Source organism: Epinephelus moara, chromosome 8, assembly GCF_006386435.1.
Source record: "Epinephelus moara isolate mb chromosome 8, YSFRI_EMoa_1.0, whole genome shotgun sequence".
NCBI classification, from domain to species: Eukaryota; Metazoa; Chordata; class Actinopteri; order Perciformes; family Serranidae; genus Epinephelus; species Epinephelus moara.
In genome coordinates, this window is record NC_065513.1 from 25,356,637 (window position 1) to 25,381,958 (window position 25,322).

At 39.6% G+C, this 25,322-nt stretch overlaps 1 protein-coding gene across 3 annotated transcripts in view; it reads left to right on the forward strand.

The window, feature by feature from the left end:
• frmd3 (FERM domain containing 3) overlaps window positions 1–25,322 on the forward strand; it is a 93,082-nt gene that overhangs the window by 9,054 nt on the left and 58,706 nt on the right. For all 3 annotated transcript variants that reach the window (XM_050050525.1, XM_050050526.1, XM_050050527.1), the window contains exons 2-3: window positions 16,886–16,990; window positions 20,042–20,084. In XM_050050525.1, the coding sequence (XP_049906482.1) occupies window positions 16,886–16,990; window positions 20,042–20,084 (148 nt within the window). The remainder of the gene's footprint in view (window positions 1–16,885; window positions 16,991–20,041; window positions 20,085–25,322) is intronic.

Here is a 25,322-nt window from a genome sequence, read left to right on the forward strand (position 1 = left end):
ATGGGAGAACTGGATCTCAGTGAAGGGCAAGTGGTCCATAACTTTAATTTGGAGACAAAAAAATGTAGGCTTAGCGCCCTGTGGTCCATTGCCCAATAGGAAATGTAGAATACTCAAAAGTACTTTAAAAGTGCTTGAGTTACTTTTCTCAGGGAGTAACGCAGTAAAGTAACTGGTTACCTTTTTAAAAAAGTAACACAGTAATGTACTTTGATTACTTTTAAAGTAACCCTTACCCAACACTGGTCATTACCTTTTTTATTTATTTATTTATGTACTTTACCTCACCTGCATGTTCTTGTGCCCAGGAACATCCCGGATGTAGGAAAATATAAAAGAAATAAAAAGGTACAGAGGGCAGAGTCTCTGCAGATAAATACACTGCCACATTCATCTCATGGGTCATAAGTGATGATTTAGAGGGATTTGTTTTGTGAATGTCTATACATTTTATTTTTAATGAAAATCCTGCATATCTTAAAGTCTTCACCATGGTTAATAGAAACCTTTTAATCAATAAGTTGTTTTATTGCTGTGGTTTCTGATGACAGTAAGTCTGGTCAAAACAGCCGAGCCAGCAAACTGGAAGTAAAAAGTTTGACATAATAACATTCAATTCAATTTGCTTTATTTCCAGATAATCATTGCTGCCTTCCAGAGCGCCCTGGACAGCAGGAACAAACAATAGAATGATTAAACATCACAAATAGTAACAACCTACGGTCATGCTTGTATTTTCATGTATTTTTGCCAAACAACAGGCTTCTATTTTTGTTGTAGTTCGACAGCAATCATAATTTAAACACTATCATCATCATCATCATCATCATCATCATCATCATCATGCGAGTGTGCATATTTGGGGTATTAACCTCTTTTCCTGCAGGATGTCCGCATCGTTAATTATTGCATCATAGTGTTAGTCATGAGGAAAAATGAGAGAGGCAGTTGTGAGGAAACACAGACAGAGACACACTCATTTGTGCCAAAAACATTCAAATAAACAAAAAAACATATGAATTCGCAGGTTTAAAGTCTTCTACACACAGTCTCTCTTTTCTCTGTCATGGATTGTTTGTTTGTTTATTTGTTTGCCTCGACATGTTGAACACCCTGCGCTGCGAAGATAAGACAGCTGCTCCAATGCACCCACCGTGTGCACACGCTCATAGCAGCAGTGTTTTGCAGATGCAGTCATGCCATCATCATTACACTTTATCTATCCTGCCATCCTGTGAGTTAGTGTCCAGCTGTACGCAGGGCGAGAGTGATGGAGATCCGTCATAACAGAAACAGGTTCTGCTCCATATATTGATAATTTATGGCTCTACCTCTAAAGCTTATTAGGCTGCGTGGCCAGCCGTGAAAGCAGGTTCACATGACATGTTTTATATCATGTGTGTTAATTTGTGCATGCCTGTGTGCCCACCTACGTGTGTGTATGCAAGCACAGGGTAATTGTGTCTCCTTCCACATTGGAACAAGGTCACAGTCACCGTTATGGGTACTGCTCACAGGGATGGGAAGGATTATTGGTTTGATATGTAAATGATTTAAATGGCAAGGTTACAAGTGGAAGTATATTTATAGATGAGATTATTTAAAACATGATATCACAGAAGATTAGTGTCTTTTTTAAATGTATACTGACATGATATCATTTGTTTGGACTTTATCCCTTGTAAACAAAAACTGCTGATGATAGACAGCAACATTTGAGGAAATGAGTACTGATCACTTGTAAGTAAGGGACATTAGATTTAGTTAATTTGCACTTTTTAACCCTTAAAGGCCTAGAACAATTTGGGGGTCGCCTGACTCTCCTGTATTTATTTTGATTTTCTAACTCAATCTAGTAGTCAGCATCAAGTGCCATACATCAATTTTTCAGAAGAACCTGAAGTTTCAGTCTAAGTCATTTAAAGGCACAATTTTACATTTGCTTTGTCCGATAATGGATACATTTAACAGAAAAAAAGAGTAAAATGTTTTTCACCATGAACACAAACAGAACCTCATGAAGTTTGTTTTATTTAATTAGAAGGTTGTAGTTAGATGTTTTGGACTTCCAAATTAAATTTTGGTCTACACTGTACCTTCCCATGGCAAATTATAGCCATTTATTACAAAATTATCCCAGGCATCATCAACAAAAGTTACAAAGTGCTTAAAAATGTTAACTAATTAACACACCATATTAAAGAGGCAGGATATTAACAGTAGAGTTTCACTAGGACCACATATTCCTGTCCAAAGAGAGTAGAAACTGAGCCTGATCTGAACCCAACAGGCTCTTTCTTTTATGTACGAACCAACCTGAGCCCAATGCAGTTAATGTAAACTGAAGCACTGTGTTTTAACAACCCAGTCTCACTCTATGGAAGTCGTCGAAATCCGGTGCTTTGGCAGTGACTTGCGACGTCAGACACCCAATGAAAAAAAGCCGTCCTTTATCATTGGTATGCTACATGGCCAGTTGCTGTTATAGTTTAATGGTGCCTGGGAGTTGGGGGAAATGCGGTGGGACAAGAACGACAGTTAAGGTGTGAAAGTCCAAGTGGGGCAGGCAGGAAGAGTGGATGGGTCCAATAAACACTAACTTTCACTTGGGAGAGCAGTGCTGGCGTCATGTGAGATTATAAAGCCAAACCCTGTTCTTTTTTCCTAAACCCAACCACATGTGTTTGTTGTTGAAAGAAAAAAAATCAAATTGTGGTGTCGTACTGACGTAGTGCACTTATTTTGAAAGAGACTGTATGTAAACGGTAAATTTCCTGTGAAAACGGAAGTGTATTTTGACAGAAGACAATGCATGTAACAGGCAGAACTTGACACATCATCCCAGAACGTCAACATCCAATGCACTCGTGGTACCTTACACGTCATATCTGGACGTGGAAAGTCCATGACCAAATGTCGATTTGTGGGAAGGTTGAAGTGACAATGTGTTGGTTTGAAATAGTCCATATGGCTTAAAATATTACTTGAATAATAGTAAGATGTAAACTACTTATTAAGTATAGGAAAATGTATCTTTGTATCTGGCTCTGGTAAACTGATGATGAAGGCACTTCCTCTAAATGCCATGTCTGTAGCTGCAGGCGAGAGTCCATTACTGTTGTGGGTCAGTGGTTGAAGAGGTTAAACCCAACGTACTCTGTTGTGCAGTTCATGAGATCAATACTACACTGGCGCTGTGTGGGTTTCACTCTGATATATGACATAATTCCTCGTCCCTTCACACGGCTTCTCTCAATTTTCCTTCACAGGTATAAAACAAAGACAGCCTGGATTTATTAATCAAACATTTACTGATAAATGATGTGATGGTGGGAGACTATTACTGAGCAGGATGGCTGTGGTGAGGTCGAGCGGCTCTTTCCAAAGGTTTCTCCCCGTAATTTAAATTGGATTGCTTCCATAAGTCAGCTCCTCCACTGGAAGTGTTTGATCATCCGCCTCTCTCTTCCAATTTCGTAGTCAGTATAGCTTCAGAGGATATTTTGTATTTGCATCCTGCCTCTGCTGCTTACTTTTAAAATCTGTTTAAAGATATTACTATCCCAGTTTTATCTGCTTTTTTTCTAATCATTTAAATGGTCAATCACAAACTCATGCTGTGCAGCCAACATGAAACCCACAGAACTAAAATTTTTAGCAGAGTCCCGAAGTTTCATCAGGTAGTATTTTAGTGATATATGTATAAAATCATATCAAGGACCGGTGTGCAAACTATACCATGACTTTCAGGCGAGCTCACTTTTTTTTCAGCCCAGCTGCCAGAAGAAAATGTTGGCATTGTGCGCATTTACAAATCAACTAGTCTTGGCCAGGACTCCCGGGAAGAAGAGTTACTGTAACTCAATGGGACCCTTCCTGGTTAAATAAAGGTTAGAACTAGGCAAGACGCCTGCCTCGCTGCAGACCACTGTGCGAGACAAAAAACAGTTGTTTCTTTGTGATTATTACCTGTGTTTCCGGGAGCTTTTTAGCCACCGGATATGTTTTTTTTTTTGTTTTTTTTTTACCAAACTGTCACTGTTTTTCCACTGGGAATACTGCCACAAAAAACAGTTGGTCTTTTCCAAGACATCCCTTCATTTCCAGCTGGGGTAGTGCCTCAAAAACCCAAAACATGATCTTTTCCAAACCATAACTTCACTAGCAAGGACCGTGCCACAACAATATGTTGTTTAAATGTTAAATTGTAATTCGGGAAGTGTTGACTGTTGAGGACTGGTGAATGGATGTATGTGGGGTGTGAAGGTGGAAGAGGGATCTGGGTGGATGTACTGAAGATCGGGCAGAGGGAGACTCAGTGTGGGGGGTTCCGTCTCAGGCGTCTTTCCACCAGAGCTAATTTCAGGCTCCCCAGACGGTACCTAGAATGAGACGTGGGAGAGGTGTGCACCAGATTGAATAAAAAGAGATGAGGGGAGAAGGGAAGAGAGGATGAGGGAATGTTGGTAGGGAGGAGGAAGGGAGGATGATGGATGAAGGGAAGGGAAAGGGAGGGTTGGCAGGTAATCAGAGGTGTGGCTGAGGTGTGGCCCTGTTCCCGAATCTAAGCTAACAAATTAACCTCATCAAGTAGACTTTGTGCCATCCACATGTTAACCAATGTGTTGTTTAAATATAATCCACTATATAATAATAGCAGTCATTTTAATTATTATTATAGAGCACCTTTCAGATAAGAAATGCAGCACAAGTGCTTTACAGTTAGGACATTAAATGCACTGAGTGCTTTGCTTGGACTGAATGGACATAAAACATGTCAAAAAGGCAATTCCATGTAAAAGGACTTTAAATGCAATTTTAAAACAAACAAAAAAGAGGAGGAAGAAAGGATTTTAAGGAAATAGAAAGATAATACTTGTGGAGAATGTGCATTAAAATACTTTTCTGCATCCTGGGAAACAGAAAGAGAGGCGGTTTTTATCCCAGTTCTTATCCTCCACTTTGATCCTCTGCATTGCTTTTCCCTCACCCCGCATCCACCACATTGATTTGTCTCTGTTGTATCCTGGTCAAGCCTCTGGATCGATCCATTCATTGGCTTGCTTGGGGGTTGAGTTTTGGGGTGGTAAATAGAAACTGGCTTTAGAAATATTGGCACTGTTAATAATAGGAAGACAATGTTGTCACACACGCACAAAAGCCTACTTACACACTCATCCTAATTGGCAAAAAAATTGGCAAATTGGTCCACTTGAGTCTTAAATCTCTATCTCCCTGCAGAGTAGCTGCAGTGACAACAGAGGAAGGCCAAGAATTAGTGTAGCATTTGTCTTAAAGGCAGCCACTAGGCTTTTAAATTGGTTTGTGTGGAGGTAAAAAGGGGCATATCATTATTTTTAAAGTCACAGTCTCTCTGCTGTCCTTTGCTCCCTCCGTGTGCGTGCAGATAGGAGTGTGTGTCTTCTTCACACAGTGATTGCTGGAATTTAACGCTCTTTCTCCTCACAGTGTTTCAGCTCAGCCAATTAGGTATGCCGTGTCATGAAATGAGTCGATAAGGACCAGTCATAATTGAGCTGGCATGCATATTAATTAAACAACAAGCGGTGTTTAAGTGGGCCAGGGCACCCAGGGTCCTAGTGCTTGACTTGTAGCGCTCACAGAGTCACTATCCGGACAAATAGTTCACCTAATACGCATGTTTTTGTAGTGTTCAACATCTGATTTAGAACAACACTCATTTTAACAGATGCACTGTTTATTTTGTTGGTAGCTTTGAGCATTTTACACATCAATGGACAATTATTTTGGTTCAATCCAGCCCTGGTTTGTTTCTCTCATGTATTTTCATGAAACTGGAGTCACTATTCATTTTGTTTTTTTGGAAGATAAATCCATGGTGATTTGTGAAAAACCCAAACAATTGGTGAACAGCATGCTCAGTTCTGAAAGTATTTCCATAATCTTCAGAGATTCTTCTATCCATCTGGACAAAAGAATATTTTGTCAGTTGCATTATAATGAAAGATTTTAACCCATTTCCAAAGTTGCTAATTTATTTCCTAATCAGTAGATGGTATATGTGCATAGCTTTGCCCGTGCTCAGTTTGTATGACATGGACCAAAATTCTAAAGTTGTATTGCCAACTATTTTTTCTGTATTTTTTATTTTCCATTATTATTTTCCATGGTTTTATATTTTCATATACAATAATGCATCTTTCTTGGTTCACTCTGAATGCTTCCTTAGTGCTGTTTTTAACCAGGGTATCTACAGGTCCTTAAAAAGAAAAGGTCTTATATGAAATTTTGGAAATATTAGGTCTTAGAAGTCATTGAATAGTCTTAAATTTGAATTTATGAGGTTTTGATTGCCACAAATATTTATTCTAATTTCAATCAAAGTAAAAGTGTCAAAGTAAATCAAGCTCTTCTGCTTGAAAGTCCTTATTTCTGATGTTACAAATCTTTAAACCCACCACCGGATCTCACAGTCTTTTACGTTATATTTGCACTTGACTGTTGGCAAAATGTAGATTAACCTTACTCACTCTCATTACCATATTCTTACTGAATAAAACCAGGGACTGTATAAAAAGATGCATAAAACCTACCTCTGCATGGGACCACATACATCCTATTTATCTTAATACTTACCTGAAATACATGAATAAGAAAAAGATGATTTGTGCAAAAATCAATCCTTAAGTCGATTGAAAATTACCTTAAAACTGTCTTTAAATTTAAGTGTCTGAAACCTGTTAATGAAAACACTCTAAAAACCCACTGTACACTACCTGCTCAGCACCAAACACCAAACAGACACAGTTAGCAACTAGCTGGTAAACATAGTGAAACATTTTGAGTCTCTAAAGACCAAAAACAGAGCAAAAAGAGAGTGAATACTGGACTTAGTGACCATAAATGCGACTTTAAATCCAGTGTTGTGCATAAACCACTACAAGAGCATGTCATTGTATGTGCTCATATTTTTGGTGAACAGAACCCATCAGTTTGTAACTTATGAGCTTGAACATGAGCGTTTTTCACTTTCACGATAAGTTAACAATGCTCGTTTTATGACACCCGAGGATTTACGGCACCTGGCATGCCAACTCGTGCATGGTTAGTGCTGATGGCAATTCAGTCATGCAGCTGAAGCCAGTTCATACGGATATTTGAAGGTTCCAGTGGAACACATGTCACATTTTTATGCAAATTGTGCTTGTCGGGTCTTTTATAATTATTTTTTCTTATTCTATTTTATTTCATTTTTTCATTAATTTAATTTAATTTAATTAACACAGTGATGTTACACAGGTGTGACAGGTACAACACAAACAAACCAAAAAAGTGTAACACAAGGACAAAAAAATAAAATAGGGTGATGTACAAAGCTTGACGAGGTATAAATGTAAAAAACATAGCAAACCAAATAAGGATATATCTAAAAAAATAAATAATAGAAATTTTAATAATATATATACATATTAAAAAATAAGAAATAAATATGTGATGAAAAAGAAATAATGAAAAATTAATCAAAGTAAAGTGAATAAATATTCAGCTGTTGTAGTATGAGGCTGGGGTGTGTAGGTGTATGTAGGTGGAGACATCGGTGTCACTGGCAGTGGGAGGAGGTAGTCATCAAGGCAGGAGTGTACATGTGTCTGTATGTACATGTATATGTTACAAGGGTAGATAGGTGGTGTCAATGAATGGAGCCCAAAGCTCTTTGTATTCTATTGTATTTCTATTGAAATGTAGATGACGAAGAGTAGATGATGCTCCTGGGACGTTGAGATGTTATCTCTGTCTTTCCAATTCAGCAAAACTGTCGCTTTAGTGATTGTCAGGGCGACCAGTATGAGTTGTTCATGTTTCAGTGGGGTCTTTTAAAAAAGGTCAAAAGGTCAGCCACATTAGCAATGAACTTGAAACAACAGATGAAGTTGAAGCATCTGACCAGTCTTTGTAAATATCTGCGAGTGCCTGATGATGATGACACGATTTTATTTTATTTACCTTTTTTTTTTTTGGAGCTCTGAACTTCAATTCAAATTGTGAACAAAGAATGTGAACCAGTTCATTTTAATCTGTGTGAACTGAACTTTAAGATAGCTCCTGAACATGCACATCACTGTTCAGATGAATGAACATGTGTCTCAGTATCTGCAGGGTGTGTAAGTAAGCAACTGTTGCTAACAAGTTGAGCTGCCCCCAACTAAGAATTTTCCTAGTCGACCTGTAGTTGTCATTTAGGGCCATTAGTCGACTAGTTGCCCACATGTTTCCAATGTTACTTTATTTATTATTATTGAGTTCAAGGTCTGAGAAAGAATAGTATCAGTAATGTTACTGATACTATTCTTTCTCAGACCTTGAACTCAGATCATCTTGGTTAACACTGTGCTACATTACAGAGAAATACAAAACCGTACTAATGAACCTTCATTAATATAGGCCTATATTTTATCTACAAGTGCACGTCACACACTGAGCGAGCCACCTGTTAATGACACTGTCGGCAAAGCAGTAATGATTGTGCTAAGTGGCTAATGGGCATGTAGCTACTTCCATGTTTCAGATGATACGTCATGTTTGTAGTCGACCAATGAAGATGAGTTTACATATCACCTTGGGTTCGTCCTTCACCTTCTCAAAATGATCCCACACTTTGGATTTCCTGCCCGACATGTTGTTAACTAGCCTGTGTGATACCCGCAGGTACCAGCCCTGGAAATTAGGAGCTGTACACATGCAAAACACAAGGTCGGGCTCTGGGTGCTACTCTTGTGCCTTTTTTGTGACAGCTTTCAAGAACGCGGCATCAGGTTGTGTCTGATGTTGCTAGGCAACCTCAACAAGCATCGTATAGCCCATTTACCTGAAATCTTGAGTGCAGAGCTGATCTTCTTCCAGGTGCTGTTTATAAGTGTGTAGACCTATCGTCCGTGGGACAGATGTAAAGCTCGTGTGTAGACCTATCGTCCGTGGGACAGATGTAAAGCTCTGGGTAGCCCTGCACTAACATGATCAATTTTTCCATATTTATCAGACTGAATATTTACAGAAGAAGGGAAAGATATCTGTCAGCTGTGATTGGTTTGTAACGTGACTCCTGTCTGACTGCTGAGTGTGGCCTCTTCCTGTGTCTGTCCTTTCAAATTAAATTCCAACATATTCCAGTCATATAGGTTTTAATTTATTTTGACAAGGCGCAGCTCCTAATAGAGTTTCACTTTTTTTTCTGCAACCAAGCGACCAATCAAATCTTGCCAGCTAATGACCTTTCTGGTCGACTAACTTTTGGTCGACTATAAGGGGGTAGCCCTTCCAACAAGCTCAACTTATCACCTTTTAACATGATGATATGACGCAAGTGGGGTTAAGGTCGATCATGAGTTATTATGACAGATTGTGTGCTATGAAGGTTAAAACTTATCAGCTTTTACCAAGTTTAACTGGTGTTTTTTGTGAATTTGCTTTAGATGCAGGAATAAATAATTGATCCCTTGTGTGTTTTTATACTCAGTATGCTGATGGTTTCTATTTTCTGTCTCCGGTTTTTCTTTGCTCGGTGTGCGTCTGGACTCGGCTGGCTCTAAGGAGGTTGCTTTATGGAGAAAAAATGGTAGAGGATGGATAGACACACATATTTGAACTTGCACGTAAAGTGCACTTTGCTTCTGCTAAACTGAATACGCTCTACACAGTTAAAGCGTGTGTGTGTGTCTGTGTGTGTTCAGGCGAGGCAGAGAGAGGAGCACTTTGCCGTCATTAGGTGAGATCATGTAGAGACAGGATGACCGGGTTAATTTTTAATGTCCAGCCTTTGGATATATAAAATATGTATTCAGCCCTTGTTGGACATGACATAGACTCTTTATATCTCTCTTCCTCTCTGCCGAGCTCATCTCAGTCAATCTTCCAATCTCTCTTTTATTCACTCCTTTTTTTAGCTACGTCTTTGCCTACTCTGTCTTTCAGCCTCTCGGCATGTTTGGCCCTGCTTCACACTCAGTCTGGTCTTCTCTCTTGGCATCAGTCCGCCTCTCTTCTCCCCACGAGTGTCTGCCCTGAGAACCAGACAGAGGAAAGGTGCCGTTTGATGATCTGGCTAGAAACGGCTGGCAGCGTGGCTGTTTTCATTCTGTTTCTTCTATTTTCTCCTCCGTGTATTTGTGTGTGTGTCTCTGTCTGTTTGCTCTTCAGATTTAACAGCTTAGTAACACTGTTGTCACGGATCAGCCGAAAATCCTGAAGAGATGTAGACAGACAAACACACACACACACACACACACAAACTGAATTTTTATCCAACTCGCACACACACACCCCACAGGCAGGCCAGCATGGAGACACAGACGATCACAGCTACACCCACAGGGACACACACTTGATTTACAGCTTACTTGTGTCACAGTGATATAACAGTAAACCTGAACCAGCCAATAGGGACACGTTGTCTCTGAGATCACTGACAGCTGATTGTTTCCGTGGTGATGTAACAAAGGTCACATGGGACATCCACCGAACCGTGCTGTTGATGTTTTTGGATGCAGCGATGGGCAAGTTAAGCAACCACTCATCACACAGTGAGAAAGCAATTACATTTAGAGTAAGTGCTTATATTACTGTCCAGTTTTGTTACTCAGCCCCAGTGGTCACTTGCAGTATTGCAATTCAAAAAGCATTTTCATCACAGGCCACGATTATAAGAGACGTCTGAGAAACTGTTGACAGGACATCTCAAACTGCAGCAAGATCAGTTATGACTCTATTATAAATTTTTGATTCATGGAGGTTTTATATTTATAAACTTTTTCTGAAGCCAAGAATGTGTTTTAAAAATCTGTGATGTCATCTCAACATAAAATCTGTGGGCTGAGGCTCATATGGCACCTCACCTTGCATATGCGCCAGGTGAGCGTCTCCATTGGAATGAATAGGCGCCATCTTGACATTCGGTTGTACTGATTTAGTACAAAACTGGGACTTAAAACACGAAACACCAAGAACAGCTTATCAATTCCAAATCTTTACTAAGGAGGTCAGGGGTCATACACGTGAAGGCAGTCAGCGAAGGCAGAAAAAGTCCATTGAGGGAAATCACACAAAAAGCAAAGTCCATAAAAAGTCAACGTCAAAAACCAGGGAATCAAACATGAGGAAAAGGCTGGAGACCATGAACACACTAGGGCGACAATGACAATCCTGCAACTGAATGGGGGAAACACTGAGCTTTAAATACACAAGGTCTGATAACTAACTACACACAGGTGAGTGGAACAAGACAAACCAAAGGCAGGAAAAATCAGGAAGTAAAAGAAACACTAAATACAATGAGAAACACAATGAACACATTTCAAAATAAAACAGGAAGTGGACACAAACACGTGAACATAACATGACAGATTATCACACAGGTATCTAGTTATTATTATAAATCGATGCATCTCATATTGTGTTCACATGTAGAAATAGAAACAGACAACATTAAGAAGCAGCCAGTTTTGGAAAAATTTAATGACCGGCACCAGCTAGCTTAAAGGGACAGTTCACCACAGAATCAAACAATACATATTTTTTCTCTTACCTGTGGTGCTATTTTTGGTGAGAGTTGCCAAGTGTTGGAGATATCGGCTGTAGAGATGTCTGCCTTCTCTTCAGTATAATGGAACTAGATGGCACTCAGCTTGTGCCAAAAAAATACATTTGAAAAACTCAACAGCAGTGTCTTTTTCCAGAAATCATCATTGTGCATCTACTGCGAGCTCATCTAGCACCACTAAGCTAGCTAATGTTACCATTAATGTTTACATCTCATGCTATCACGAGCATGAGCCTCTCGTCCATGAGTAGATGCACACTTCCTTCTGCACAGTGACACAGTTGGCAGGTGTAGTTCGGTAGACAGAAAATTCTTGCGTGAAACTGCTCACAACAAGGTCTGTGGATTATTTTGAGCAACCGGGTCAAAATTGTATGCTGCTGCTTGCTCATAGAACATGTGATGATGGGGTGTACATTCAAACATGCATGATCCGGGGAGCCGTTTCAACATTTTATTGCAGAAAGGGTAGTTGAACACTTGAATAGTGGCTGAGGGATGATCTTTACCATAACAAGGAATATTATATTGATGGGTATTATAATCTTAGGGGAGTGGTCTTTTCAGGAGTGCAGGTGATGGAGGTGGGGTGGAGAATTGTGATTAATCAGAGACATTGTTGTTGAGTTTTTCCACACGTATGTTTTTGGTGCTTTGAGCACCACAAGCTAAGTGCCATCTAAATCTATTATATTCAGGAGAAGGCAGACATCTCAGTGGCTGATATCTTCAACACTTGGTAACTGGCACCAAAAAAATCTAGACTGGAGTTACTGTGAGTTGTGTTTTCTCCTGTCACCTTCAGCCCCGAACTAGCTGACTAGCTGACACTTTTGGCTGCAGTCTGATATCAGTCCTTCATTTACACTTCCAGTAAGTCAGCAAACAAGCTGACCCTCAAATTGTCGAGGCAGTGGAGCAAATAATTGTGCAACAGTAAATTGTATCACTTACTCATTACTGAAAATAGTAATCTCATTATTGTTGTTGCTAACTAATGGGTTACTATGGTAACTGTTATCGTGGTTGTGTCTGGCAGTAAAGATGGTAGAACAACTGGGAATGGTGTTTAATGAAATATTGATATGGTAATGTGTGCTGCGTAGTGTGTTTGTGTGGTTAGCCTATATGAGCTCCCTGTGTGTGTTGTGTACAGCGTACTCTATTTATTTTTAATTCCTCTTCATTGCATTGACCTGAAATAGTTGGCTGCTTTACAACAATGTGTCCTTTGTGCATTTACCGAAATAATGTTTGCTCTGCTTTGCTTGGTGTGTAACATAAATATGCTGTGTTGATGCTGTTACTGTGGACAGTCGGGCACATATGTTGTCTCTACTCACTGTGCTGTTTCTGTTTTTACTATTTCTGAGCTGCTGTGACATTTACAGGAAATATCTTGCTTTTTTTTTTTCGTGGCCGTTCTGCCAACACCTACAGTATACTGCAATTACTGCACATAACAAGATTGTTTGCTGAGAAATGGAGCATGACTCACCAAGAAATTTATTTAAAAAGGTTGCCTTGGTAAGAGATTGCAGTGTTTACCAAACACAACATATGCACAGGATTTCACGTTTGTTTGCAGGGTGGATGAACAGGGTCATGTAGGGTGCTGATTTCAGGGCTTAGATGGTGTGTGCCTGGTATTTATATGCGGCGTGTATACTATTCGTACAAAGTCATTGCATGGCTGCTCTGCCTCAAAAGGAAAATGTTCTTTTTTATCCAACATAAAGGAGAAACAGTTGGTTTTAAGAGTTGCTGCAGCTCACTCCAAGAAAAGAAAAACTGGAAAAATAAAGGCACAACCTCAGATCTCATTTCATTAGGCGGAGATCAGTTGGAAGTAAATAAAATTTATTGAGGTTGGCAACTAAGACAGACTTTGATGATGAGGCACCAGTGACTTGAAGCATCTTCATTAAACATTGAAGAGAGGACAGGAAGTCTAGACGCTGCTGGTGGTGGAGTGAAGCCAGCAGGTGGAAAATGGAAACTCTCCGTTAAATCTCCCCAAACATCCTGACAATCATGGTGGTGATGGGGGAGGTGTCAGCTGAAGTGACAGAGAAAATAAGACTGAAAACAGCAGACATACTCCCAAAGCAAAAAGATTTCCAGGCTCCAGTTTACTTGAAATGTTAATTGCTCTTTTGTTGTAAATGCTGAGCTGAGTGTGGGACTGAACATACTGCACATCTGGGGTTCAAGGCCTTCAGTATGACAAACTGCCCGTCCAGGCACAAGTGCTGGTGTGTCCGATCATTCAAATGCACAGTCAGCTGCTGTCAATCATTCACCCTATGGTGGGAATCAGCTGCAAATGTCTGCACAAAGAATCAGCAAACAAAGCTAATGACTCCAGTTAATGTCCTTAGCTTGCACGGTGAGAATGACCAGAACATACCAACCACTGCTGATGTGGCAGCTGTTTGACCGAGGAGAAAATAACAGGGATGTCAGGCGCGTCTCTGCCTAATTCTTAATCAATTTCAACTCCAAGTAAACTAGAAAGACGTGAGACGTTGTTAGCAGAAAACATGAAGCACGTTGAGCACATTAAAAAGTGTGTAAAATGCTTCACAGTCAACAAACACAGTCAGGACAGCTGTCTCCTGCAGTTTAATGTGTATGTGGGACAAAGCAGCCATGATAAGACTTGTTACTGAGGGTGAGTACGTAAAAGAAGTGATCAGTTGCCATGGAGACATGCGTTGGATTTATGGCATACTGACATTAGTGTTGATTGGTGGTTTTACATGTTTTACTGACCTGATGTGGCTAAAGAGAAATCTGTGGCTGTGTGTGTGTGTTGATGTTTACGTTCATGTGTGTCTGCGGTGGTGAGTAAATCACAACAAGGGCAAATAAACGATTTCCTGCTGAATCAATCAGTCCTGCTTAACTGAGCACAGAATCCACCTCCATCAGCAGGTTGTAGAGCAGTTATAGAACACACACACACACACACACACACACACACACACACACACACACACACACACACACACACATTGAAGACATGAGGTGATCTGTGTTGCATATAAAATGGTAAAATGGAAGTCTAAGGAATATTGAACATTTGGTCAATAGGTTAGGAAGGTGAGAATGGAAAGCGTATTTCGACACACATGCTTATACATAAAGATTTTATGTGTGTGTGAGACGATAACCATGATATCAAAAGTAAGATATATTAATAATTGCAATAATAATACATAAGATGATATTGTGTAAATACTGCAGCACCTGTTAAAGGTCCAGTGTGTAAGATTTAGAAAGATTTAGTGGCATCTAGAGGTGAGGATTGCAGATTGCAACCAAGCGGTAACCTTGAGGCTGAGAAATGAAGGCAATGCTGAAGTGCCAAAAACTGCTGTTCACTGAGTGTCCACTAGAGGCTGACTCCAAAAAAGAGTTAAAATGCCCGACTTGACAGCAGAAATAAACATGTTTACAGCCTGTTAAAAAACAGTTTTGGTCTCTATAGCTAATCTCCTCCTTCATATTAACTATACAGGGGGTGAATTTTTTAAATAACTCACCTGTTTACATTATATTGCGGTCCAAAGTTCTGCATAGTTAAGGGTGGGGCCACTTGAGTGAGGCGTTGTTCAATCTGTTAGTCAGATCCACCCCTCACTCTTCACAGCTCCACCCTTTCATCTAAATATGGTCACTTAGCATGAGTATGGACTGAACTTGGTTAAAAAATATGAAAGTGGGAAATAGAATATGTTAACACTGATAAAGATGTATATGTGTATACATAGATATGTGCAGAATCTTGAGAGACATGAACTTTATCATCCCATCCTATGAGTTTATTTTGGATTTTGTTTTGTAGTTTTATCACTGTTTTTTTCCCCTTGTTTATGGGTAGTGTGTTATGGGTCTTGTTTGTTTGTCTTTGTTTTGTGTGTGTGTTTTATTTAATATGCCACAAATATGAAGGGGGAATGGACTTGAAACAAAATGTTGTGGCTATTGTGTGTAAAATCAATTAAAAAAAAAAAAAATACAATAATAAAAAAAAAATAGATGGTCACTTCTGGCTCCAAAAAACTAAGATGGCAATGGCCAAAATGCCGAACTCGAGGCTTCAAAACACAAACCAATGAATAAAGTCACTGTAGCTACGTCCATTATTATACACAGTCTATGACTGCAACCAGCTGAAACTTCTCCCGGTTAGAATTCCCTTAGTGTTGATTGTTCCGGAAGTTTTTACTGGGAGCCAATTATCTGCAGAGGTCTCCTCTTCTCCAAAAGAAATGGTCCCAGTGATTTAAAATGCTAAAAACACTGAACAAAGCAGTTTCACGTTACAAATCAGTGTTTCTGTGATGCTGTTTGGCATGTCAGAGATGGGCCGCTAGCCAAGCATTCAGAAATATAAGACGTTTTTACCAAAACAAACTATCAAAACAGTAATAAAGAAGTTTCACGTTAAAGAATCTTTTGGGATTCTCTCATCGTGGAGGGGCTGCTAACTACGGTGGCCAAGGCGAAAACACAAATGGCCCTATCCAGAGCCAGTGTTTGGTTTGTCCGTTCTGGGCTACTGTAGGAACATGGTGGTTGTGATATCCGTGGATGAGGACTCACTCCCTATGGAGATATAAATCCTTTTAGTTTTTTGTTGTTTCTCTCCCTTCCCCAACTGGTTGTCTTTCCCCTATCCATTAAGTGTAATTGCTGTTTTTGTACGATTTAGTACAGTTATGGTCACAGACTCTTTCTCCACCTCCCTACACTCTAGATTGATAGTGTTATTTTCTTGTTTTTCAAATTTTCTAGAGATAGATATTGCTCCAGCCCGAGTGTGTGCACATGCATAGTCGCACCTTACACAGATGTGAAAGTGTTTTTTTTGTGCTCAGCTACATACACTTTACAATGTGTGTGTCCGTATGTGATGAGTAGATATTGACCGAGGAGCAGGTGATAAATGCAGAGTGAATATTGATCTCTCTGTGACTGCTCGGTGTTTATGAACTGCATATGGACTTTATTTACTGGCATGTTTGCAGGCTGACTCTGGAATATGACCGCAGGAGATATTGTTGCCAAGAGACATAAAAGTTGCTGACATATTTCTTTCCATTAACATGTTTTACTGTGATACAAAAACACGTGCATCACGGAAATATCACCCAAGAGAGGACTGTTTACTGTGATTATGGTGCAGTGATGCAGCTGGGAGTGGGATTTATCTTAGATGAAAGCAGCAGCTGCTGAGTGATCATAAAATAACACCCTAGATTTTAAGTTTTAATATGCTTTGTGTGTTTTATGTGTTTACAGAGAGACACCAAAGGCCAGTTCCTGTTGGACCATGTGTGTAACCACTACAACCTGCTTGAGAAAGACTACTTTGGTATTCGATATGTGGACCCAGAGAAACAGAGGGTAACTATCAAACACACATCATGCAGGACGACCAAAGGTAGTGGGGATGCAACTTACAAGTATTGTCACTATCCGTCAGTCATTTTAATGACAAGAAAAACAGCAAATCTTCGCATTTAAGAAGCTGGAATCAGCAATTGTTTGGTTGATGTAACAGTAAATCGACATATTGTTCCACTCCAGTGATTTTATCTCGAGGCAAGATAAGGTTGTAAAATTTTATATATTCAAGCATTTCTCAAGAAACTAAAAACTACAGCAGCACTGAGTCAACACGGCTAAAAAGGGATTGTTGGGTATGAATCAGGAGGCAGTCAGTGCATTGTATTACAAGTTCAAGTGACAAATAATAACAAGATCAGACTCCATATTTCAAACAGCCCACACACAGAGGAGACTAGACGCTTTGTCTCAACAGAAGCTCAGGCGGCCTCGAGCTGCATTTAAAATGCAGAATGAGAAAAATACAAACAAGCAAATATCAGCAAGATGTGTTACGACACAAAAGCTGCTAGTATAATAGAGTGCAGTAAAGAAAACCCACAATAGAATAAAGGCATCAGTGAAGTTGTTGGATGGATTTGGGTAAAATGTCCTGATATACAAAAGGACTTAATATTTTCAATTTGCATTTAAATTTGAGGGAGAAATTTTGAGAAAGTGGTGTACACTCAGGAGTATAGGAAGGTCGCCTCTTCACTCATCCTGTGTTACATGATGAAGAAAACGTTGTTATCTCACAGGCCTCCACATTCAACAAAAAAATTCCAAAACAGAGAAAATTCTTGATTAATTGGAGAAAACAGTTTTACGCACAGACTGGAGAGAAGCATGTGTTTGAGCAAGTGTTCAAACATGCGCTTCCCTAGTTGTGTTACTTGTATGTGGAAGTATTGGAAATAGCGAGGTTTTAGTGAGACAGCGACTGGATAAATGAGACTTGGATTATACTGCAAGAGTTGTGTGAGTGTTTATAAACTGATGTTTTGATTTAGTTTTGCTGTTGTTAAACGTGGTCCATTATGACTTCAATTCATCAGCAATTTTCGAGAAAAACTACGTTTTCTTCACAAATTCAGCTTAACACAAGTTAGTGATCTATTAGTCTCTATATACAGACTCTACATTCAGTGAATGTAGAGACTGTAGGCAAACCCCGGAGATCTTGCCTCCGGAAGAAGAGCGGAAGAGCCCTGGTTTCCGGTTGTAGGCTGTTTATAGTCCATGTGATATTGACCAATCACGTTTGAGCCGGCTGCAGTTGTTGCCAGGTTAAACGGTCCGTGCGATGAACTAACGAGGCAGAACATAATTGGCGTCACTGCAAACTCTGAATCCATTGCAATGGTTCAGCATATTTACTTATATATAAACGGAAGTCAGAAACGGAAATTTGCCTCCTCCGCCCAAATCGAACCGGAATGCCAAAAAATCGAGGGTCTGCCCCCAGAGGCTGTATCGCCGTCTGCCGGAAGTCAGATGCCAAATACAGCCAATGGGTTCCGAGAATGGTGATCTATATACAATTGATCATTTGAGGAGTGAAGTATTCCTTTAACCACTAAGTAACTGTTCCAGTGGCACTGTTCAGTGGCCAACAGGTCAGACTGTTGTACTGGGAAACTTCCAGAGGTAGCTTCAGGGTTAACTCTGGGTTTTCAGTACTACGAGGCTGGTTGTCTTTTTACTGGGATAAATCACCATAATAACTAATGCTGAACAGCTAACCTGCTCCGGAGCAGGTTAACTTGAGAGTATCGGATCACAGCCTGTCAACACCCCGACCTCTGACCAATCAGATCACTGAAGAAAAAAGTATCCATCAACGAAAGTCCGGAGTGACAGTATATATACTGTTATAGGGTTAGTAGAATGATTTTATTGTTTCAGAGCTCTATTTCCACTGGTTTTAAAACAGAGCTTCTAACAAACCGAGAGATTGTTTATAACACTACATGACTTTAACTTATGCAAAGTTTATTTCGGTCCGCAGTGATAGTACTGCTACTTTTACACGCTAATTCCTTCACAATAGCTCAAAATGATATGAGACACCTACATGATGAGAACTAGGAAAAAATCTAATATTTTATTAGTAAAATGATTCACACACGTTATCATAAATGCCACATTTGGGTCAGATTGACCTTATCAGTTATTAATTAAGTAGTAGAAAAAGTTTGGCATTACTTTAAAGTATTTTATGTGACATATTCATCATCATCATTTAACTAAATAGCAAAAAATATTCTATACTAATGTGATACTAAAGTAGGTGTAATACTAGTAACACCTGCAGGTAATTTAAGTCTCGGCCAACAATGAATTTTTGGAAAGTATTTTCAATGTTTCTACATTTTAAGTTATAAGATCAGAGAGTATCGTTTTCATCCCACACCAGACATTTTACTGTCTATGAAGCAGCCTACCTTATTCACGGTTCTGATGATGTCGCTCGTAAATAACACCCCTGCCTCTCTCACATGAACGCGCTCATGGCTGGATAGGAAAACCCAGAGCTGACTGAACTAGTTGATAACCAGCTTTGTAGTACCGGTTAGCCAGATGGCCAATGTTGAGGTTGATCAAACCAGATAACGAGAAGAAATGCTGGCGTTGCAAAAAAAATACAGCATTGCTTTCTTGACTATGTTATGGTCCAAAGACTTAACTTTTTTTTTTTTTTTTCACACATATGTTGCTCATAATTAAGGATGTTGTATGTGTTATGTATTATAAGCGCGTATGTCAAGTCCATTCAGCAGGGTCAGAAGAGTCAGCCCTCCATACAGTATGTTGGTCTTTTATGGACAATCTACAAAACAAACAAACAAAAAAAGAACATTGAATGAATTATTAAAAATAAATGTCATTTTCTGATGCAATTTTAAATTTGTTTTTAATGCACTGAAGTTGCCTCAATTTGCTGAGTTTAAGTAAAGTGTCATTCAATTATTCATCAAAAACGTCAAGAGGTTTTTGATTTTAAATTAAAATAGCGTCCTTATTTTAGGGTAACATTGGTCCTCTCTCTCTCCCTCTCTCTGTCAGCACTGGCTGGAGCCCAATAAGCCCGTGGTGAGGCAGATGAAGTGTAAGTGTCACTTCTGCTCCCTTTGTGTTTTTCTGTGTTTTGCATCAGTGTGCATGTACACAACGAGCTGTGTGTCTGTGTGTGGTTTTGTGTGTGTGTGTGTGTGTGTGTGTGTGTGTGTGTGTGTAATGATGCCTCCCTTCCCTGAGAGCTGCATCAGTGTGAGGAGGTCAGGCTCTGCAACAAACAGACAACGCCACAGGGACTCTGACACATTCAGGGTCATGACATACAGCAGTGTAAAAGTCACTGGATATTCAAACAAACTAAAACAAAAATATGATATCAGTGTGTAGTCTACTCCATGTAACATTCATTATGTGTGATTACAAAAGTGTAAATACATTTGTTTTTCATAGTAAACACATAGCATTTGGGAAATGTACTCATATATAAGTTTTAGGGCCGTATCACCCCCTTTATCCCCAGGACACATCGCTCACATTACCACTCGCCATGAGTAGTGACAGAGCCAGACAACACCACAGGAAGACAAACAGAGACCCAATAAAGACAGACAAAGTGACACAACAAACTGCCGGGGGGACAAGTGGCCTATAAAGGAAATAAACTAACAGACAAAGTGAAATAAACAGACATGGCAGAGGAGCGCAAGCCAGGAGACAAAGAATCAGTTGTCAGATAAATAAACCGGCTGCCTTCAGCTGATGTGCAGGTTAGCCAGTGATATGTGTCATGGATCTGGGTGCACTGAAGGGTTGATGTTGTTTACATCTATGTAAATTAATCAACACCAAGCTGTCAGCCTACGCCATAGACTGTATCAAAAATAATGGACAATGCCACCGTGATGTCACCAATTGGTTTGTGGACTCCTGTTTTGAAACCTTGAATCTGGTATTTTGTCCGTCGCCATGTTGGATTTACAAGTGATGAATAGTTACCATATTTGGGTTAAGCTAACGCTGGTTGCTAGCTTGGTTGTGACCAAAACTGTTTTTTTGTACCAGGCTGTAAACACATTTATTTCTGCTGTAAAGTCAAGCATTTTAACATGGGGGGTCTGTGGGGAATGACTCTCTTCTTGAGCCAGCCTCTAGTGGCCAGTAGAGGAACTGCTGTTTTTGGCATTTCCGCATTGGCTTCATTCTGCAGCTTTGGAGGTTGTCGCTTGGCTTATAGCAGCTATGTGACATAGAGTGTACTCACTGTTGTTGGCCATCACCAATGAGAGGATGCAGATTTATCTAGGCACCAGGAAATTTGACTCTTTTCCAGTGGCTTTAATTTAGGTAGGTGCTGTGAGCCAGGCTTGGTGTCCTCTTGGATCTCACTCACAGGTTGACATTTGAGTTTATTTCGGATTAGTATGCACATGCTGACAAAACCTAAACTAAAGTCTACTTTAGAATCAGAATAGACTCATTGTTTATTGACTGTTATGGCAGTTTTCAGCTACTCTTATGTTTGATTTCCTTTCCATTGTAAGGTTTGGTTCTGATGTGACTCTTATTACATAAGACCCGCCTTTTTTATGTTCTGCAACCAATCAGAAAGAAAAAAGTTACCAATTGACTTTGACTAATGCTGGAATGTAATGAAATACATTTACTCAAGTGCTGTACTGAGCTATTTCCATTTTATGTGACTTCAAACTTCTACTCCACTAAATTCTGGAGGCAAATGATGAGCTTTTTACTGCACTATTTTTATACATTTATATAGGCCTAGGTAGCACCAGGTGGTGTAGTGGTATAGGTATAGGGGGTATAGGGGGTATTCCCACTTCTTCAAACAAATGAGGAAACTCGTTTAGCAAGTCTAGTAATATTTTGGTACAAAATAGTTACTCTTACCATGTGCCCTCAAACAATAATGCTCGGTGAATTCAGAAATGGTTGTCCTAGCATTTTAAATACTATTTTATTATTCAGAAAAAGATCAAGAGGAAAGGGGTAATTGACATTATTGCTTTCTTTCCTTTTTTTCCCAAAACATTTCTTTATGTTAGAAGGCATTATTGCTATAAGGCAGGGGAAATTGAATGACAATAAAAGAAGATGGAATAGATTAAGGCCAAGTTTAGAAGAAGGATGATAATATATCAGAATTTAGTTGTTTGTGGCTGTTTGTTTTTGTTGTTGGTTTGATTTTTTTGTGTGTCTAGTGTGTAGTTGTGTAATTTGTCTTTGTTTTGTTTAAATAAGTACTAAAAAAATAACAATATAATAACCTGCCATCAACAAAACTGTTATGTCAGTGCAATATTTGGATAAGATATGGTAATATGGTGATATTAATGGGATAATAACCATATAATAATGAGGTATAGGCTGATGTTTTGACATTATTATTGGCTACTATCAGTATAATATCTTCAAATCACATGAAGATTCTTGCAGTCAAAATTAGTAATATTGTAATGACAAATTCATCCTCCCTGATGTTCCAAACACTCCCTTTTGTTTGAAGGAAATACTGTATGACGTATATGTCCAATGTTGTCACTTGTCAGTTAGAAACACTTGTGGTAGCGTCAGAATCGTCATCATGAATCAAGGCTGTAAAATTCTAAACCACCTGTTTTCATGGTAATATTAGATTAAACCAAACATCTAGAGGCATATTGGTGAAGATTCTCAGTCATCCAGGTCAAGTGCTATATTGTAGGCGACTGGACTTGCTTGAGTTTCTTGAGGATGTTTCACCTCTCATCCAAGAGGCCACTTCAGTTCAGAACTGAAGATCATCGAGAGTTATAGTAATTACCTAGAAACACTTGTGGTATTGCTATTTTTACTCAAGTAAAAGATCTTTACTAACACTTCTTCCACCGCTGACTGTGACACGACTAGTGAAATAGCTGATCAGTGTAGTTTTAAAAATGCAGTGTAAAATCACGTTGCAGTGAATTTTGAGACACACTTTATTTCGAGAAGCAAATGTTTTATTCCCTTCCTGGAAAGGAGTAGCTGAAGGTACAAGGGAGGATAAGACTGCCTTTGCTTCATAAAATATTTAAACAAATTTTGCTTTGTCAGCCACCTTTTTATACAGAAGTTTGGAAGACAAAATCAAAAAGCAGAGATTTTATTTGGAATCCAGTGCACCTTAATGTCCTCTCCCTCCTCTTTCACGTTTTATCATCTCTATATAGGCTTAAAAAATCATCTTGGTTTTTCACTCTAATGGACTGATGCCAAATCCTGATGTTTGCTGCTGAAACTGATGCGTTGCTGCAGAATTTCTCTGTGAGATCTTCGTCTACATTTGGCCAATTACGTCTGCGATCTGCAAAAACATGTCTCCGTCTGAACTTCGCCCACCCTTTAAATGACTGTCCTGTTCTTTCTGTCTTGCTATAAATTAATAAAGGAGCTATTAGCGGTTCGTTCTGCTTCATCAGAACATGTGCGAGAGGGCAGGAAGGGGGGAGGATGAGGAGACCAGTGAAAATTAGAATGAGCGATTGAGATGGAGCAAGAGGGGGGAAAGAGTGATAAAGAGGAAGTGTGTGGGGGGCTAATTCAGAAGGGAAGAGAAGGGACAGTGATATATAATGTGGCTAAAGAAAGAAGTCAGATTAGGGAGGAAAAGAGAGAGAAAGGAGGAGATTTGAGAGACAGTTTGAGATGAGAGAGGCTGACAGAGAGTGAAAGAAATAAAAGGAGATGAGAGAGAGGGACGGAGGATGAGTGGTGAAAAGACCCTGAGTCGTACTGACACATCAGTTCTCCCTGTGGCAGCATTTACGCTCAAATTAGGGTGTGTGGCTTGTGATTTATTTTCTCTTTGTGCATCTCAGCTTACGTGCATATGCGTCACATTGTGTGTGTGTGCATAGTATTGTGCCAATTCCCCTTCCCCTGAAACAGTGGGTTTTTTTTATTTAAAAAAAAGCACCGTGGTCCCTTAAGCTTGAGCAGAAAGCAGCTCAAAATTGGGCGCGGGTGGGAGGATTGCGTCTTTCATATTGCTCAGCATGTATTATGTAGATGTGTGCTGTTTTTCATAGCTAGATAATACCGCAGAGGATCCCAGCCATTAAAGACAGAGTGGTGAGGGCACTTAGTAAAGATTCCTGTTCCCAAGTTAGATGATACTCACTTTCCTCCTCTTCTGCTCCTCTGTCCTTTTCTTCTTCTCTTTCTCTTTGGCCGAGTTCATGGTTGATGCCCACTTTAAAATCATTGCCCATATCAAATGATTTTGCCTCTTCTTTTAGCATCCAATCCATCTAGATTCCTGCATTTGGGCCATGACACACCAAGCCAACGGTCGGCTGTCGGTCAGTGTTGAGCTATCAGTGATTATATTACACCCTATAGTTTTTACAGTGTGTCACGCACCATTGGCACTAATCGGCACTTGTTGGCTTCTTTCTGGCCGATTCAGCATGTTGAATCAGCGTCTGCTGATGGCAGAGCCTGTCAGTGAGAGAAATCACTCTGACTGGCAGTTCAGTACAGCACACAAGAAGAGAAATGGAAGTGAGGAAAGTAAACAAATGGTGAAAGTCAAGAAAGCATGAGACTGAAACAAACCTGTTATATTAGGATCAACATCTTGAATCCGTCCTGTCAGTTTTCTGGTTTTCCTTGAATAATGAATACAGACCATAGATCTGTAATAATACCTCAATTTATTACACGGCTCTATTAAATGCTGCATTCTGATTGGTCAGTCGCGGCATTCTGCGGTCTGATATTACTGTGTAATGACCGCTGCTAGTAGCAACGGTCATTACACACAGTTGCTATGTAGCCCGGCGTTGCTATAGGGACGCTGCCCTGACAACAGTTACTTTTTTTATCGGGCTAAAGTAGCCGTTACCGCTTACAAAATGTATAATTAATCAATATTCTGTCTATTCAACTGATAATTAGCCGTGTAATAAGCGGGATAATGTATAATGAGCCGGTGAATACTGGGAAAATAACTCCCTTCAGGGGAATAGAACCCCTCCGCTGCGCGTCGGGGTTCTATTCCCCTGTCGGGAGTTATTTTCCCAGTATTCATAATACCTCAATACCGGATGCCAAGATGGCGCCTATTCAGTGCTATGAAATTGCAGCATGGTGCATATGCCAAAATAAGTTTATAGCTTCTGGGTTTACTTCTGCAATATGTGGCCCACTGAATATGCAAAATAGTTTCTCCTGCTGACCCCACCCGCGAGTTCCTGCTTGTCTTATAGACTTTACATTGTGTTTGCAGTCTGAGGTGTTCTGTCAACAGTTTTACAGATAGCTCTTTTATAATGTTGTTCTATAGAGA